General features: G+C 40.9%; 1 protein-coding gene across 1 annotated transcript; it reads right to left on the minus strand.

Moving 5' to 3' along the window:
- Nucleotides 1-499: 499 nt before the first annotated feature.
- On the minus strand, nt 500-12,706 carry STMND1 (stathmin domain containing 1). The gene is made up of 5 exons (XM_063450514.1): nt 12,442-12,706; nt 10,888-11,062; nt 4,631-4,764; nt 3,896-4,030; nt 500-1,408 (listed from the first exon to the last, which is right to left on the minus strand). Exons 1-5 carry the CDS (start codon nt 12,655-12,657, stop codon nt 1,064-1,066), a joined length of 1,005 nt encoding a protein of 334 aa, XP_063306584.1. The 5' UTR covers nt 12,658-12,706; the 3' UTR covers nt 500-1,063.
- Between the last annotated feature and the right edge of the window lie 7,592 nt (nt 12,707-20,298).

Consider the following 20,298-nt stretch of genomic DNA (forward strand, 5'->3'; position numbering starts at 1 on the left):
TTCATTATATCTGGGCTTTGCATGAAGATGTTGAACATTCCACATAGAAATGCATTGATTCAGTGCATCTCTATGAGGAGATGCGGATTGGCGCAGTGATGCAATTGCCATGCATGCGCAATAGCCTCCTAATGCTTTCTTTTGGGAAAGCGTTGGATTGACTGAGATCATCAAGATGGACGCGTGGCCAGCCGCGGTGAGACCAGATAAGTAAAATTACCTGTGCAATGAGGGGGGGCAGAGGACCTACATAGTTAAACACTAGTGTTTAGAATAAAAAGATAAAAAGATTTTTAGAATATGCATTTTTTTTTCAGAGAAAATAGAAACAAAATTTTGGTTAATCACAATTCATGATGAAGTCATATTCAACAAAGAGAAAATATCAGCTTGTTTGATGAAATAAACATTCTTAATTATCTATAGTATACACACACATGAAGGTCAATTTTATCAAATATAATTTATTTATTAAACATTATATGCAAAGGATCTGAAATAAAATCTTGAAAATTATTTATCTTAAGGGAAAATGATAGAGATACTGTTAGAATTGGATTGTCATATTCTTGTACATGCCTCAGATTATCATCAGATACTACATGTATGACCAGCCTCCTGCTACATGCCTACTTGAGAACCAATGAGATTTGCCATTGAGGATAATATTAATCATCAGGTTGTGGACAAGGCTTTGGCTCAATTTTCTACCCACCGCAATTCTTTTTATCTTTTAATATGTGGTTTAGTTTTTTGTCTGGTCTGCAATATGTTTTGGGTATTCTATCAGCAAATATGAAAAGAGACAGATTTCCGGATCAGCACATTTCAAAGTTCCCTGGTACTTTACTATATGCCCTACATCTAGATAAATCTAGGAACCTATTTGAAATTGTCTAGTATAGCAACAGAATAATGAAGCAGTTGATGGCAAATAACCGAATTAGAAATATTCGAAAAAATATACACGAGTGGAAAAGTGCAAATGCTCTTATACACATATAAATTGCAATTTCATTTGTGGCCTGGATGTAAGTATTCTTGGATATAACTAAAGTGTGCATCAGAAGTCATCACTTCCAGCATCGATGTCCATAACATTTGGATTGTTATATGTGATGTCAGATTCAACAGCAACTATTTCATCAGCAGCTTCATTAACCATCTGGCTGTGTGTCATTTCATTCATTACATTTTTAGATGCATCAAAATCTAAGGTATCAGGTGGACCCATAGATGGAATATTTTCACTCAAATCATTTCCTGATGAATCTAAGGTTTCATGTGGAATAGTGGAAGGATCTTCATGTTGCTCATGGTTAGAGAAAGGACCTTCTCCCCTTATGCCCCGTAATGCAGTTACTGGCCTGTCACTCCTCAGTCTTTTCTTCAGCTCCTCTTCTTTTGTCTGTAATATTAAAGGCATACAATTACTCACACTAGTAAAATTCATTGAGTCTGACTAAAGTTACATTATCCCTTTCATGTAAGAACTCCTCATGCAGTAGACAATAATGAGACATGGACCATGACACGGATGGATGCTAATTGACCTGTCTAGTCTTCTAATTGTCTTTTAAAAAACCACAAGCTTATATTTTGATTTTGGTGCCTTCTCTTGGTGTATCTATCAAAAGATTAATTTATTTCTATAGTGTCACCCAGAGAGCAACATTTACTTAAATAAGCTTGTTTTCTGTAATTTTGTCATAAAAATATTATTTAATGCGGTTATATAGTTAAAAATAGAATTTGGATAAATATCTATAAAAATCCACTTATCTTAAAAATGCGTAATAATACCCAACATGTTGTAAAGCAATACTAGAACCCTATTCTTTATTTTACTTGAGTCTTTGACCATGATATTTTGCTATAAAAATTTAAAAAAAAAAAAGGAGTACACGTGTTCATCCAGTGAACACGACTTCTATACATTGCTAACAATGTCTACTATGCATTCACACATGGAGACCCCAAGACTGTACTGTCTGCCTCTTCTATTCTCCCTGTTGAGTAAAATAACACCCTGGTTTAACATGAGCTCCGTTTGTTACGCACTTTACAGATAATGCATGAAAAATATAAAAAACAAAAATATTGAAAAATTAAACCAAAGAAAATACTCACCTTAAAGGAATTATCGTGCACTATTGCTCCCTAGAGTGACCCCCTCCCTGTTAAAAACCCCTTCTGTCAGTTACCTGATTCCATGTCCCTCAGCGGCTGGTCCAGGCTCCGCCTCCACTCCTCTCCCTCGCTGACATCAGATTGCGAGAAGGACCCAATGCACATTAGGACTTCCCACATAGAAAAGCATTGTATATTGCTTACCTATGTGGTTTTGGGTGATGCTGGATGTCAAGACGTCCAGCATCAGTTAGGCAACAAAAAAGTCGCCTAACGACCCAGAAGTTCCTCTGGTAGCTGTCTGGTACACAGCCACTAGAGGTGGAGTTAACCCGTAAAGGTAATTATTATCGTTTTTCAAAAACTGCAATAATTACAACTGCAGGGTTAAGGGACCTGGGACACTGCACCCAGACACATCAATGAGCCGACTTCTCCCTATATGTCTACTTAATTTCTGCCTCAACACCAGCCTAGTACTTTCTAGATTCCTTATTAGATTAGTAATATTTTTCAGACTTGCCCTTCTCTTCCATACTGCTAAAGTTATTCAAACCAAAAGAATGTCCAGCATGTGGCACTAATGTGAAAGATCTACAATTTTTTTATTGAGATCTCACAGCAAACTGACAACATTTCAATCTCTCTAAAGGTCACTTCTGTAGTGGTCTTTGTCAAGCTTTTTTCCGTTGTTAACTCATACTAGACTGTGGAACTAGAGTCACAATGCACGTACAACATAGTGAGTCACATTGCACATAGTGAACACTGTAATATGCTGGCTGTTTACATTTTTCTTCAACTTATCCAGTGGCAAGAGGTTATGGGATATTTATTTAAATTATTTTTATATAATGAATGGATATAATGCTTAAGCCAAGAACCCTCCTGTACAGTAGCACTTGGCAATCTCGCTTGCAAAACAGTCATTAAGCCATATGCTTTAGCTGCTTTCAGCTGATGCATGTGGCTTAAAGGGACACTATGGGCACCCAGACCACTTCATCTCATTAAAGTGGTCTGGGTACAGTGTCCCTGTCCCCTTAGCCTTGCAATGTAAAACATTGCAGGGTTAAGACTACCTCTAGTAGCCGTCTACCAGATAGCCACTAGAGGCACCTCTTGCTGTTTCACTCTGTGAAACAACGCTGGATGTTTTTACGCTTTGCATGAGGACGTCCAGGGTCTTCTAAATCCCCATAGGAAAACATTGATTCAATGGATTTTTTCAGACTGGACTGCATTTGAAGTTTAATAAACACTCTGATTTCTCCACCTGTTCATTTCAAACTCTTGTAACATACGGCATTGGTTTCAAGAACTATATAAAGTGTTGCACACTGATTCAAATTCTTTATAGACAGACAGCTGCATGATGGTAGCAGGTCAATTCATGCAATTAAAAAAAATAAACAACACGCAAATCAAATATTCATGCAATACTGAAAAAATAAATCCATTTTTGTGCATAGGTAAAATGTTTCTTGTATGTTTTTATGCTATGCTTTTATCTGTATTGAATATTATCTGGAATCGAGAGTGGGTTCAAAGTGAATGACATATTTGAGGCTGAAATGAAAACCATAGCGGACTTGCATAGTATTTTTCTTACATTGTTTATTTTAGCCTAAATTTTTAAATTCACTTTTTAATTCTCAACATTTCACATTTTACTGAATAACCGTGAGTATATCAGTGTAACTCACTATGTCTTTCTATTTGTTACATAACAGTAGAATAGCAACTTTATGATTGCATAACTTACCTTTCTTCTCTCCTCAGCAGCTTTCATTTTACTTTCAATATCCTCTTTTGTTAGGCTTGTATTTATTGTCTTCTTGGTTTTTAATTTCTCGAGTTTTGCAGGAGGTCTCCCTAATGGTTTTTCCATTGTTTCCAACTAAACACAAATGAAAAAACAATTGAAATAATTAATATTGAAAATAATTCAGTCATATAATGGATATTTAACGAATTGGTTCTCTTAAAAATATTTTTTATCATTTTATCTTTCTTCAAAATGAAGTGCCACCAAAATCAAGTCCTATTTAAATAAGTGTCTGTCGGTTATCTCTCTATGATCAGAGGATCACTTACCTGACCCTTCCACAATCGCATTACAGAGGTGGGTATTACACTTCTGCTACACCCACCCACCCACCCACCCAGTGAGGAGTGTATATGGCGTTTATTGCAGTATTGAAGGTTGGAGTTTTTTTTACCATCAAAATAAGGTAACTATCACAAAAGTGACCACGGAAGACAAGTAAAGCACTACATTAGGGAGTGCCTGAAAAAAACTCAGCACACACCTAGTACATGTCTGCATATGCACTCAGTTAGTGACCAGATCATGATATAGGCTAAAATGTCATTGGTCTTTAAAGGTTAAAACACGGTCTGTGCTGCCTACCCTTCCCACCTCCAGAGTAATATACATGCATGTAGGATTCACTGAAACCAGAGGATCCGATTAAAGTCTCCTCGTACGCTCACTTACCATTACATCATAGGCTTCTCCATTTTTAACAACTTTCGTTTTGCTCTGTATAATTCCTTGAGTCATCAGTTCTTCCAGGATATCTGAGGACGTCTGCCTTTCCTGTTGACTTCTACTGGTCAGCAATAAAGAGTCTGCAGAATGCAATACACAAAGCACATTGCAGTTTTCTTTAAGATTGTAGGCTAGTTAACATACGTTTCCCATGGTATCCTGCACTCAATTAATTGACACATAAAACAGGAAATGGTGGACGAAGGATTTACAGAACAAAATCCAACTAATAATAGTAGACTGGGTTCTGTTATCATATGATAAATACACCACTAGCTATTGCAGAAAAAACCCTCCATATTTTTTTTATAAATGAAAGATATAAACTCTGAAGATACATGAATGATAAGAAAAATGATTAAAACATGCTCGTATTGTTTCATTTCTCCAGCTACAAGTCTGAAATTGTATTTGTTTTCCATTAAAACTATATTTCCAGCTCCTGCGAATGCAGAGTTTGTGTGTGTGTATACACACACACACACGAACACACACACACATTCCAAACACAGCAGCAAATCTACAACAAAATGGCTGAAAAAGAAAAGAATCAAGGTGTTACACATTGCCCAGCCAAAGTCCAGACCTCAACCCAAAGTGCTGTGGTGCAACTTAAAAAGGAGCTGTGCATCAACAAATGCCAGCAAACCTCAATGAACTGAAGCAACGTTGTAAAAAGTGGGTCAAAATTCCTCCACAACAATGTAATGTGACAGACTGATAAAGTCATACAGAAAATGAGTACTTCAATTTATTGCTGCTAAATGTCTGCTCTTGGAAGAGCAATTTGCTTACTTGAGACATACATAATTTGGGGGCTCTCTGAAGTACAAGCTATAAATAGGGTCAACAATGAGGCATCTGTTGGAGGCAAGTGTGCAAACCAGGAGTTTTGGTTAATTCTCCCATATTGTACATAGAACAGAAAGGCTACACATGCATACTTGCTGACAAAATGCACAATTCAGCATAACCCACAAAGTGAAAAACACAAAACAAAAACAAGAATTTAGTTATAAGATATGATCATACGTTGCATTAGCCTGACATAATGGCGATTTGCTCCAATGTTCTATGTGTGTAGGTAAATATATTAGACTTTAGACTAGCACTGGACAAAGCCCAGTTTGCGTACAAAGTAGTGACGCTATTATTACTGTAAATACATCTAATTATCACCAATAGCAATTACATAAAGTACACACACATTCTATCACTTAGTGTTTTAAAGCAATTCTTATGGCTGTCAGAAATGGGCTCAAGGATAAAATCTGCTTTTCGCACCTTAAGCCTGGTAGTTATACCTAATCTCACCTTAAGCCTGGTAGTTATACCTAATCTCACCTTAAGCCTGGTAGTTATACCTCATCTCTCCAGTTAGGAAATTCTTTATAGACAACTAAGCTGCATCACATTCATTTTGAGAAATATTTCATTGCAATTTTATTACGATGTCACAAAATGTCTTTAACCCCTTAAGGACCAAACTTCTGGAATAAAAGGGAATCATGACATGTCACACATGTCATGTGTCCTTAAGCGGTTAAAATAATATACAAGGTGGGGGGCGGGGCCGGACCGCCGAGCGGGAAAGTCGCATGAAAGAGCAGCTCCTGCTAATCATAGGCCATAAGAGCTAATATTCGAAGAAAAAATAATAATTGTGGACCGACAGCAACCGCAATCAGTGCGAAGAGGTGCTGGATCCAGGGAGAGGCCGGCTTACCAAGTTTCAGTCCCCTGGAGGGAAGGTCGCCGCCAGACTGATCGGGGCCTTCGCCGGCGGTGAGTGGGGTGGACGGCCGCTGCCCCACTATCCTGCCTGACAGCACCCAGCCAGAGACCCAACCCTGGGCGGATCCGGCCCCGTCTTCCCCCCCTATGGACCGGGGGGGTGATCCCGGTCCTCACCCACCGGCTCGGCGAGCCAGGCCCAGGGACGTTACCGCTTCACATGATTGCCCAGACACAGTACATAAAATGGCGGACGCCATGTGCGTCGCGGCGAGAGAGCAGAGCTACTACTACAACGAGCCCCCAGCTAGACTCGGTACATCCGGACGGAACCTTGAGGAGGCAGAGAAGCCGGCGCCCCGCAGTCCTCGCATCACAGACCATCGAAAAAGGTCTGCACTAACCCACCACCGAGAAACACTGCGAGTATGCAGAGCAAACAGCTCATCTAAGCCGCTGGCTACACTTACTCACCTTGGGGACCAGGGACTATTGCACACAACGGCATGCTTCCGTAAACCACCTATAGGATTACCCGATGACCATGAGCTCTACTAAGCGGCAGCTCCAGCGAGGTGACACAACTGGCACCCAGCGACAGTCCTTAGGGACCTACTATTTACCCCAGCGGACTCTGCAATGCTGATGCCCGACCCGGATGACCCGCAGGACACCAACTACTGGACTTTACCTGAACCTCCACTCTGGTAGCCGGTAACTATGCCCATCAACGCTACCAAGCTAAACGAGACATCGGTTGAGCAAGAAACGGCGCATACCGGAGAAACAGCCTACCAGCCTCACGGACAATCCCCAGGGCCTAAACCAACCCGTGCAAGTCAGACCAGCCAGGGTGACATTACTTATTTACACCCACCTAGATAATAAGTTAAGCCTCAGTAATCTACATCGTTGCATATTATAGCGTAAGCAAACACACAGTCCTTCCACTGGCCTGCTACTTATGCATTGCTTTACAGTCAAGCTGCAACCCAGCTAAGATAGCTTAACTCGAGACAGATTAGTTAGACCTGCTTTCACTATTGAAATATTCAACTCAGCGTGTTTATATGTATGTCTAGGTTGTCCCCCTTTTGCAAACTGATGTTAGCAGCAGAGCCTAGAAATATCTTGCGACCATGTTTATACAATCTTAATTCACTTAATACGTTTCTTAATATTTGTACACAATAACAAAAATGTGCAATGCATATCGACCCCCTATTGTAACTAATGTCATAAAACCTACATATGGAATGCCGTTGGGGTACCATGTGTATGCCTGTAACTACAATACGCACTACAAAAATAAAGAATTAAAAAAAAATAATAATATACAAGATAGTGCTATACATATAAATGTGCTAGAATTTAAGTTTAGATATGTTTCAAATATAGTAAAACATTTTAATGTAAAGTGATAAAATCCCTTTTTTGCAATTGATCTGAAATTCGATTGATTTGGTTTTCATTGTTGCCATGCAGGTGGCAATCAACTTTAGTTTTCAGAAGTTTCTCTGACATGTTAGGTAACATGATTTGTTGCTAGGACACAATTGTTTTTTTCCTGTTATGCTCAATTACAGCGTTTGCTTTTTGCTATTGAGTAGGGAAGACATTGTATAAGGGAAACAATATGCATTGTGTTACTTGATTGCCATTTTCATCATATTGCCAACAGCGAGTCACCGGCACCTTTGTAAAAATGTTATTGCAGTAACCAAATATTCAAAACACAAGAAGCTACAGAAATTATATTAAATCCTGAACACACATTTACTTGCAATACAGCATTTAAAATGGGCCTGGTTACCTTTAGAATAGAGATTATTGACAATATTTGCGGTTTACTGCAAACTATTCAGATAAGAGTTTGAAGACAATTAGAACAATTATGCAACATTCTAAAATTGTGGCAATCACCACGGAATTTAATGGAATTCACATTTTTGATCACATAGATTTGATAAATCTTCAAAGAACATAGCAGGCTTATCCCACTTCTCATAGGCTGACCATTGCAGATAGACCAATCAGAGCAGTGAGTTGGAGGATCCTGCCACAGACATCTAAAGCCTCAGGAAAAACATGCGCTATATATCCTGCTCATCTTTGCACAGCATCTCCAACCATCAATAGAAAGAACAGAGAGGTGTGTCAGCAACACTAGTCACGACAGCCACAATGGGTGATATTTATCAAAGTCGGAAAAGTGCTGGTTAAATTTCATTATTATTTTAACAGCATTTATTAAAAAGTGTTCTAAAAAGTGACGGTTTTCATCATAGTAAATTTTACGAGTTTTCCCAGAAAATGTTATTTAAGATGGCTGCCAAATTTAGAGTTGGGAAAAAAAATAAATAGATGATGTCACAGGAGGTAGAGTGGTAAACAGCGCTGAGGTTGTCTGTGCTGGAAAAAAGTAAGCAACACTTTTTGTTTTTATGCAAATAGGGATGGGGAGGACAGAAGGACCTGAAAACAAATAGGAACAGGGACACTAAAGCGTTAGGAATACAGATTTGTCACCCTGAACACTATAGTGTTTCTTTAAACTTTTTATCATTTCCATTCTCTGTCACATGCAGGTGTTGATAACCAATTGCCAATCCTAATTAAGAGAATCCCGAGGGACTTTTTTCTGGCAGTCCCGGTGCCCCTCATTTCCTCTCTGCAGTATCACAGCCTATTCACAGCATCCGGCTACATGTTACTGCAGAGGGGGCCCAGCACACTGCGTCTGCACATTCAGCTCCTCTCTCCCATTAACTCTCGCGAGACCCGCGGTCGTCAGAGCGTTGACACTGGTTACCATGGCCACGCTCATGAGAGTTAATGGGAGAGAGGAGCTGAATGTGCAGACGCAGCGTGCTGGGCCCCCTCTGCAGTAACATGTAGCCGGGGGCCCCACCGTGCCACTGGACCACCGGGGAATGGAATCTCTCCCCTGCCTGGACACTGGTAAGAAGCAGGGAGGGGGGAATAACATTCTGCATTCATTATACACAGACACTGCATCTAATACACACAGCGCATCTAATACACACACTACATTCACTACACAAACACACTCTGTATTCACTATACACACACTACACAAACACACACTACATACACTACACAAACATACACTGATTGTACAGCAAATGCTGATGCCGATCATTGATTATGGGGATGTAGTATATACACCTGCACCGCAATCCCACATTAATAAACTCAATACATTGTATAACTCTTTCTGCCGATTTGCGCTACAATGTAATTATATGACCCACCATTGTGACATGCTAAAAGAACTAAACTGTCTGTCGCTGGAATCCAGATGCACCCATCATCTTTCCAGCCTTGTGTTTAAGAGATTTTCTGGGAAACTCCCACCCTATCTGAGCAGAATGCTCTCCCCGGCTGTTCCCACCTCCTATAACCTCTGATCCAGTACCAGCACTTTATTTAGTCTACCTCTGTACAAAGAAAGCAGCCCGATCCTCCTTTTCCTACAGAGCACCGCTATTATGGAACGACCTCCCGCACACTTTCAAATCTTCCCCAAGCCTAAAGTCCTTTAAGAGATCCCTCTCTACATTCTTCAAAACAGAATGCACGTGTCATGGTTGATTATATATTTCCTACCTGTTCTATGTTAAATGTTGTATATATTGTGTATTAATATTGTTTTTGCATTTTATTGTACCCTATTGTATCAATACAATGTTTTGTGGACCCAGGACATACTTGAAAACGAGAGAAATCTCAATGTATCTTTCCTGGTAAAATATTTTATAAATAAATAAATAAATAAATAAATCCGCTGCACACATTGCATCTAATACACACAAACACTACACCCATTACACAAATGTAAAATCTGCATCTCTTGCTACTTGCTGCAATAGCAGTGCAGAGTCTGAGCTTTTCAGTTATCAAATGCTGAATTGGGCAGCTTTACAGGTAACGTGTGATTAGACAATAGTGGGTCTGTGGGTATATCCTGGAGCAAAGTGCAAATGTGTTGTAATTACTGTGGAAACCAATGGAATGTTGCTGTTGATAGGTTAGAACTGTGAGCAGAAATTCTAGCATATTTAGCATTCTGGACATTTAATGAGTAGCAGTACACAATGTAAATAAAAATCTTCTTCCCTCTGTAAAATAACTTCATATGCAAGTATTAACTGCAAAACATCAAGTATTAGCTTCCCATGGGAGCAATTTACCAAAACTCTCAACTCCCAGGTACTATATCTGTGTATTTATATAACACAATAATTTGTAGAACTACAGAAAATTGGTTTAGACAATATGCTGTATCTAAACAAATTAGGTTTAATAAATACACGACAGAGTCTGCAGCCCTGTGTGAACCAATCAGTAATAAAACATTCAATACTTAAAGAAGACGTTGATACCCATTGTACAGCGCTACGCAATCTGATGGCGCTATATAAATAATACAATAATAATAATAATACCTTTGCCATTATTCAATATTCCTGCTGTTCTGGGAGAACTTTCTTTTTCCGTTACTACTCCAGGCAGATTTTCTCGTGCAGATTCATCTTCCATTCCCAATCCACTGTCCATGGTGCCTTTTGATGTAGCTGAGCCATCCCTGCCACTGGAGTTTTCATGAAACTCATTTTCAATCTGCAAATCAAAGCCAGAAAATTAAAACTTACCAGGGGGACAATTCAAGACTGAGGAGCAATATGTAGTAACCAGTCCTAAGAGAAAAAATAACCGTAAAAATTAACGGCGTGTGAAAAGAAAGATTTTAAAAATGATCCACTTTTCCTTATGAAAAAAAGTGCAAAAAATAAATAAAAATCACTTTTCCTTATTTGTGCTTTGACTGGCAAAATCTCTATTCAATTAATATATTTGTACTATTGATATTGAAAAAAATATAGACATGATACACAAAGCATGTTACAAGAACATATTACCAAGGGATTTTTTACTGATCAGTTAATGGTCTAAAATAGTACCAATTCGTGAATATCAATGTATACGTCTAAAATTTACTAGGAATTCGCTTTGTTGAATTGAAACAAACCATTGAAAAGATTTTATCCTGGTTTTGTTACTAGAGAAACAGGAGTGAAATTTTAGACCCAATTCTAGGTGGGGGTTTATTTACTAAACAGAGAGTTATAGTAAACTGCCAGCAATTTATTCAAATTCTAGTTAAGAAAATAATCTCAGAATCCAGATATCTTTTTTTTTTTTTTTTTTACTAGACTTGTATAAAAATTATTTTTAATTTGATACGAACAAATCAAATTCCTTTTAATATATACCCAAACAAACCAGGATTTACCTGTGGATGAATCAGTTAGTTCTGGTGTAGAATAAAATGATTTTGATTCATTTGTATCAGCTGAAAATTATTTAAGCTCAAGTCTACTATTTACCATGATTAAATAATGCATGTTTTTTTTAACATCACTATGCCTTGTATTCATAGAGCCACAGTCGAAAACCCTATTGACATGGGGATAAAGGCATATTACTATAGTCATGCCTTGTACAGTGTCTTTAAGATGATCAGTAGTTATTAAAAGTACACTAGAACTTTAAAATGATTGCTTTTCTTAACAGATGTCTGGGTGTATTCATTTAACAGCATTTTAATACCAACTTGCACATCTTGGGAGGGGGGTCACAGTTTAATAAATAACCCCTAGCACTGTCACCTACATTTTAAGCTAGGGATATCTCCTTTGATAATAAGTATAAAACAGATTCAGAGATACTCCAGCGTTGGAGTGGTTTCATTTCTGTGTCATTCTTCTCAATTAAACTAATCCAGAGTGATCAGAAAGCCAACCCATGCAAATCAACTAAATAAATTGTACAAACTCTGTGAACCCATCCAGTTTAATTTCTGCTCATCTCCAACCCTGAATCTTTAGGATATAATGTGAGTGAGCTGGGATGCTTCCAGTTACTGCAAGGCAATGAGGGTTAATGAGAACTCCACATGTCAATATTCCATGGTAAATGTAAGTCTTCCTCACTCTCACCTGGTTCCCTTTGCCATGAGCCCCCCATCCGCTCTTCCTCCCATCAGTGGGCTTCACTTCGACCACCTGCACCTTGGATCCTTTACAGCCCATGGTTACAGTGTAACAAAGAAAGTGTCCGGGAACACTGCCCCCTGCCTTCTTATGGTGCTCTAGGGACTCTCTGGTTGTCATGGGAGGTTGCCACAATAAATGAGTCATGCTGGCCATTTCCATTTCACATTCCTTTGGTCCTGTGTGTACGTGAGACAGCCCTCACAATAACAAGTCAGGGAGGACCTGTATAGAGTGCAAGGCATGCCTCACTCATTCACAGAGAGAGCTACAGAGAGAGTTCTATGTTAACCCCTCGTATGCAGTGTTGTTGCGTTGTTTATACTGCAATGCTAAATAAATACTTGCAGTGATCAGTTAGCTTTCATTTTATCCCATTGTAATAATAGTGATACTTCTTTTTTTTTTTTTATTCATCAAAACGATTCCTCCTGCATAAATGCCACCATCACCCAGTGTGAATGCAAATACAACATAAACAAGGCATTTGGACTTTTAAAAGAGTAAACATTTCCCCTGTGAGATCATTTTTAACCAAAAGCGATGATAACAACCTCTGGATTCTAGTTAATAGAAAACGATCTGTTGCTACACACAGAGCTGTCCAGTAATAAATACATGGGGTTATTCATTAAACCAGGAATTTTGGAGACATGACAAGTGAACAGTACATTTAGGCCAAAATATCACCCCTCCTACTTATCTAGATTGTAAGTTCCCACGGAATAGGGCCCTCAATTCCTCCTGTATTTTTTTCTTAACATTTTGTATTGTCAGATGCATTGTACCTTTGCCTTTTTACATGTACCAGTTGTACCCATGTACAGTGCCGCAGAATGTGTTTGCGCTTTATAAATAAAAAATAATGATAATAAATGGATTTTTAAAAAAAATATTTTTCAGTTACTCTGGCATTAGGGATGTGTGACCTGCGGGAAGATGTGCGCAAGGGGTTTGCCCAGACACATCCTAATGCAGGGACAAATTGTCCTGTTCCTGTCTAGGTTTCTCTTGGCATGTTAGTATGCGTTTGGGTTCTTAAAGGGATACTCCAGGCAGCTAAACAAGTTAATCCTAAACTAAAGCTAATAAGCTCAAATACCTGTGGTTCGTTTCTTTTCTTTCAATTTTATGTAGTTTTCCTGCAGTGCTGTAAAATGTTTTGCTATTTTCAGCAGTGTAAGACTCCTTAGCCACCCCCCTCTCACATTTTTAACATGTTCCTAATTCCCAGTCTCTGGGACACACACACACATGCAGACACATGCACATACACACACTCAGATACACACAGTGACACACACACCTTAACACACAGATACACGCACACTGACACACAGATACTCACACACTGGCACATACACACACACACACACACTCAGATTCACACAGTGACACATACATACTGACATACACACACTAGCACATACACACACTGACACAGATACACACACATACAAACACTGACACACAGATACACATACTGACAGATACACACACTTGCACATACACACTCAGATACACACACCTTAACACACAGATACATGCAAACTGACACATATACACACCCACACTGACACACAGATACACACAGTGATCCATACACACACTGACACACAGATACACACACAATGGCACATACACACACACTGTCAGATACACACACATGTCATTTTTTATATTTGCAGTCACCCTCCTGTTAGCATACCTGTTGTCTGCAGGAGGGTGACTTGATTGCTGAGGCTGGTATGTGTGGGGAGAGCTGCTCACTCACCGCTGCTGCCTCTCTCCCTCCAGCGTGGCAGTCTATATATGAAGCTGGGAGGAAGTGACTGTCCGTGAGCAGTGAGGCTGCAGGGGCATGTTCTATACACCAAAACTGCTTTATTAAGCTAAAGTTGTTCAGGTGACTATAGTGTCCCTTTAACTTTGTTCTAACAATGTATTGTTTGCCACAAGGACACTCGGCTAGATAAATGACCCCTAAGGTGTTGCAGTCTTCTATGGGATTTAATATAAAAAATGTATCCTGTAATTTTAGGTGTGCATTTAGTAACCAGGTTTTCCAGGATATAGGTAATCCTGCACCCTTTACATACTCCAAACCCCTGGGGATTTAATTTTTGGGGGGGAGGGCTAATACATTTTTTAGATTGGAGGCCTTGGAGTAGATAAACATAGGAAACTCCTCCAGAGTTGGCCCTAGAACTCGGTCCCCCTTTAGAATCTCTCAGTATTTGCAAATTATTTTTCATTTTAGGTGATTGTAAATTAATCAGATTAAGTGAGTGATTTGATGATCTGCCATATGAGCCAACGCCAGTGCTGCACTCAGTGTCTTTTCTCTGAAAAGGCTGTGTGTTTACATTAAAAGGCCTGCAGGGACAGGCTATAGATACCAGAACCACTACATCAAGCTGATGATGGTTCTGATGACTACAGTGGCCCTTTAATGTGAGGTAAATTAGGAATTAATGCCACTAATAATAGACTGCATTACCATAAAAACCTGACAACGGACTACATACGTGACAAATAATTGACCCAGTCGATATGTAACTAATGGCTTGTCTAACACATATTTCCTTTCTGTAATACGTTTTATTGAAGGTAAAAAATAGAGTTGAGCGGACACCTGGATGTTCGGGTCCGGCGGGTTCGGCCGAACTTCGAAAAAAAGTCTGGGTTCGGGCTCGAACTTGACCCCGAATTTGACCCCGAACCCGAACCCCATTGAAGTCAATGGGGACCCGAACGTTTGGGCACAAAAAGGGCTCTAAAAAAGTCCTGGAAAGGGCTAGAGGGCTGCAAAAGGAAGTAAAATGGGGGTAAGAGTAGGACACGTGCCCTGCAAACAAATGTGGATAGGGAAATCACTTAAAAAAACATAAAATAAGCAGCCGCTTAGTAGATAACTCCCCACGGTATTAGGGAGCTATCTACCAAAAGGCTGAAATACCTAGAGAGAAACACAGCACTGGTTAGGAATGGAACAAGTCCATCCGCCAGGTTGTGATGGTTGAGAGATACAATGGGGCCTAACCCCTAGAAATGCAAAGAAAAAATAGGACTAATGGGTTGCAGATTAAAGACAATCTGCCTCCCAAAAAGACCTTGTATCCTTATGTGAAAAAAGCTACTCTGCAATAATAAATATAAAAGTGGAGCGCAGAGAGCAAAGAACAAAAAACTCTTTATTAATCCCTCTTGGGGGAGAAACACACAGATACTAGACAAACAAGTAATAAAATTAGGATCTAATAGGATAGAATCGACTAGTCCAAAAATAATAGTAATATGGTCAGAAGAAATGCTATAAGTATGTGTGTGGCAGAATTGCCATAAATAGTAGCAAATAACTATGACCAAAAGGGGGGAGATACATTAAATGTAGCAAACTGAAGATCTCTAAGTACAAAAGTAAATACACTCTATAATTAGAACAAAGAGTATATCAAGTGCATAACAAATATATATGTGCAAACATCTACCAGAATGCGTTTGCAGCATTGCAGGAAAGAGGCCTGCAGTCTAAATAGCCAGCAATATAAATGTTAAACGAACTGTCTAAGCAGCTGTAGGAGATTTGGGGGAAGGAGTCCCTGGTATCATGCTGGTATTAGACTAGCATCTGATCCCACCATGTGTGTGGCAAAATTGCCATAAGTAGTAGCAAATAACTAGGACCAAAAAGTGGGGAAGTACATTAAATTTAGCAAACTGAAGATATCTAAATACAAAAGTAAATACAAATACAAAAAGAGAAGTCCTGCGCTAAAGCAGCAAGGACTACAACACACATCAGCCCCAATACTCTATAATTAGAACAAAGAGTATATCAAGTGCACAAAAAATATATGTGCAAACATCTACCAGAATACGTTTGTAACATTGCAGGAGAAAAGCCTGCAGTCTAAATAGCCAGCAATATCAATGTTAAACAAACTGCCTAAACAGCTGTAGGAGATTTGGGGCAAGGAGTCCCTAATATCATGCTGGTAATAGACTAGTATCTAATCCCACCATAAATAAATGATAGGACAGTCTGAAAACAAAGTAGAATCCTAAATTAAAATCATCATCCGCTTCAGTAAAATACTCAACGCGCGTTTCGGCAAAACAAGTCGCCTTTATCAAGAGCCTTTTATCTTTCAGACAAATTTACTAATACTGAGTAAAGATTACTTAGTATTAGTAAATTCAGTCCCTACTCGCTATACCGCGAGTAGGGGCGTGTCTAGTGGCTGCTCACTATAAAAAACAAACAAAAAAGAAAACCTATTGCACCCACCCCTGGGCGATGGGTGGGGGCCCTAAATAAGAATGTGGAGGGGGGACCTACTGTCCCCCCCGGCACCACCCCTGAGCGGTGGGTGGGGGCCATAAATAAGAATGTGGGGGGAGGCCTACTGTCCTCCCCCCTGCGCGGCGGGTGGGGGCCCTAAATAACAATAAGGGGGGGACCTACTGTCCTCCCCCCCAGCCCCCACCACTGCGCGGCGGGTGGGGGCCCTAAATAACAATAAGCGTGGGGACCTACTGTCCTCCCCCCTGGCCCCCACCCCTGAGTGGTTGGTGGGGGCCATAAATAAAGATTAGGGAGGGGGACCTACTGTCCTCCCCCCTGGCCCCCACCCCTGCGCGGCGGGTGGGGGCCCTAAATAAAATTTGTACCCCCCCTAGGTGGCCCCTACCTACCCCAGTCATCCTAAAAATAAATAAAAAAAATAGACTTACCATTTGATGTCTTCTTTCTTCTAAACTCTTCTTTTTTCAGCCCCCAACAAAGGGCAAATAAACATCCATATAAACCGAAAAAAAACCAACAAAAAACGAGCGCAAAAAATATAATCAGAGGGGGCGGAGCCAGCACCCGAGCAAGCAGGACGCATCCTGCAGTAGCTCCGCTAAGAAAATCCACCTACCGCTGAATATAGGAGAAAAGCGACATAAATAACAGGCCAACCAACGCTCTCGGGGTGCCTTACAGCATGGGCAAGAAGGCCAAGAAATATAAAGCCGATCCCAGCTCGGGTTCCAGAGACATAGGGACTTTTCTATGTACGGCCACGCGGCCGCGGCCCGGCCTAAGCAAGATGGCACCGCCAGAGGCCTCCACCTCGCCATCATCAGGCGATGAGAGCCCGACAGCAGCTTACCTACCTCCACCTAAGGTACCAGCCAAGCCCTTGTCACCCTCGGAACTCGGGGACTCTGCTCCATCCACGAAAGCGGATATAAAGGCGCTAATTAAAGAAATACAGGCGATGTTCCACGCCGATATGGCGCTGGTCAGGGAGGAAGTCTCGACACTCACAAGCCGCGTAGCTACAGTGGAAGAGAACCTCAGGGGTGCCGGGGTGGCCCAAACTGCCACAGACGCAACCCTGGGATCGCTGCAAAAGCAATGTAGTGCCCTGACTACACAGCTAGCCTATATGGAAGATAGGGCGAAGGCATGGAATGTGCGGATCCGAGGGGTCCCTGAATCAGTCACCAACTCTGAATTGCCTCATTACTGCCGACGGATGTTAGCAACATTACTGCTGCCTAAACAAGTGAAGCAGATGGGAGTGGACTCAGTCTTTCGGCTCCCTAAAGCCATCAAAGCACCTCCAGAGGCCCCAAGGGATGTGCTTGTTAAATTTAACCGGGACTCTGACCGGGGGGGTCCTCATGGGAGCCACCAAGGACTCTCCCACGGTCCCCTTTGAAGGAGCACACTTAACCTTTTACAGGGACATATCCAGGCACACTCTGGCATGGAGGAGATCCCTTGGACAGATCACTCAGCAGCTGCGGGAGAAAACCATCCCATACAAGTGGGGGCAACACTGACTGATGGCGGAGAAAGACGGCAGGATGCACATCCTAACTCACAAGTCAGATGCGCCAGCGTTCCTTCGAGCACTAGGCTTACCAGCAGAGGCGGTCCCGGTGCTGGACTGTTGCAAACATCAACCCATTTGTGCCTAGGGGGACGAGAACGGGCGCGCCCGACTCCCCTACATGAACTGTGTTTACATTGCCACTTAGGGTCTTGTTTTATTTTACAACTTGTATTGTTTAGAAGTTCACTTAAATCTTCATTTGTTTTGAATATCTTAACGTCTAGAATATAGAATATTGCTCCTTACACCTGGCTCTGCAAGCTACAAGCCAGCCACCATGACCAGCTACTTACCCCTACCCCCCTCACCTTTAGAACACGTGCCCATCCCTTAGTATGCAGGCGAGAGATTCCAGGGCACGTATAACAGCCAACCTAGCCAACACGACTTTGCATAGGCTAACCTCCACGGGTAGTCTAGGTCCTTATCTACCAGTTGACAAATTGTATTACCCCACACCCACGCGCCCTAAGCAACGCTAACCCCAGACAAAGCCTTACCCGACTACACTGAGGGTGCCCACGCTAATAACCGGCAACCTCCAGTCACTAACTGACCTATCTGACTGTACAGTTGAGAGGAATCCATTTCTGAAAATTATTATAAAAATTGGGTATATAATATGCAAGTGACGCTGTTTTTACTGCAAACTGTAACCTTTGTTGAAAACCTTTAGTGCACACATTGTAACATGATATGTTTCCGACTACCCGCAAAAATAAAATTTAAAAAAAAAAGAAAAAAATAATAAATTTTACCACATGACAGGAGGCTTCATATTTTGCATAAACTCTCTTTACTAACTCCACATAGCAGTAAAGAAAAGTGAAAACATTAACCAATCAAAAAATAGTAGGAGGTATAGTATTCACAGTGATGAGGCTCCTCCCCCTCTTTCTTTACTGCTCCATCAGCAGACAGGTCAGAGTTTCAGGCTCTTCCCTTTATTTATATTGTATTTCTATTTTATATGTTATTTTCTATTTCCTTACATTCTGTTTTCTTCTGGGAATCTTCTCCCTCCTACCCTAGGGGGTTACCCCCTTTCATTTTATGTTTATTTTTCATATGTTTTATGTCAGACTTTCTATGTGGTATTTCCCATTATTTCCCCTCAGGGTCCCTCCGTTTTTATACCCCTTAGTTTCCGCTGGCTTCCCAGCTTGTTTTCCCCTCAGGGTAACGCTCACCATGTCCCTAGTACTCCCTTGCGGCTCACCAGCCGCATTCTGTTTTGCCGGCACGCCGGGAAACTTCTTTCCCGGTTTCCCGGCGGCCATCTTGGATCTCGCGTCTCGCGAGATTGTCGGCCGCCATTTTGGGAGTCCCACGATCTCCGCAGTGCCGGCCTCCGATCACACACGCTCATACCAGTCGTCTATATCTTTTCAGCTGCTTCTAGTTATTGCTCTGGCAGGGGTCACAGGCGTTTTTTCCTGTAAGGATTCAGAGGCTGCTGGCCCTTCTCAGTGGTGAGTCCACTGTTATTATTACTATTTCCTACTTACTTACTGGGTGGATTTTGTGCCACCTTCAATTCCAACAGGGTGAAGCCCTTAATGCACTGCTGCCATCAGGTGGATTTCGTGCCACCTATATATATGTATATGTTAAAGGGGCATCCCAACCCCATATTGATATCACATTAAGGTGGATTTTGTGCCATCCTCACAGATATATATACATACATTTCTGGGTGCGGCCCAGCAAGAAAACCCAATTTACCCTGCTGGGGTTTCTGGTACTATTACTTGTACCTATACTACCACACACCCTGCTGGGTTGTTGTTATTACCGATTTTATTATTATTATTGAGTGCATATTATAACCACCTGACCCCTAGCCCATCTACCCTGTGCCAACACCATAACCACTATGGAAGCATCCCAAACCCCTGCGGACTTCCAGTCT

The sequence above is a fragment of the Pelobates fuscus genome, chromosome 4, assembly GCF_036172605.1.
Source record: "Pelobates fuscus isolate aPelFus1 chromosome 4, aPelFus1.pri, whole genome shotgun sequence".
Lineage (NCBI taxonomy): Eukaryota > Metazoa > Chordata > Amphibia > Anura > Pelobatidae > Pelobates > Pelobates fuscus.

Excerpts from the sequence above, each read along its gene's own strand:
- STMND1 (XM_063450514.1), bottom strand. The coding sequence starts at position 12,657 with ATGGAAATGGCCAGCATGACTCATTTATTGTGGCAACCTCCCATGACA. Across the intron at positions 11,063-12,441 it reads CTCATGGCAAAGGGAACCAG|ATTGAAAATGAGTTTCATGA; the intron begins GTGAGAGTGAGG and ends TTTGATTTGCAG. Across the intron at positions 4,765-10,887 it reads AATATTGAATAATGGCAAAG|ACTCTTTATTGCTGACCAGT; the intron begins GTATTATTATTA and ends TGCATTCTGCAG.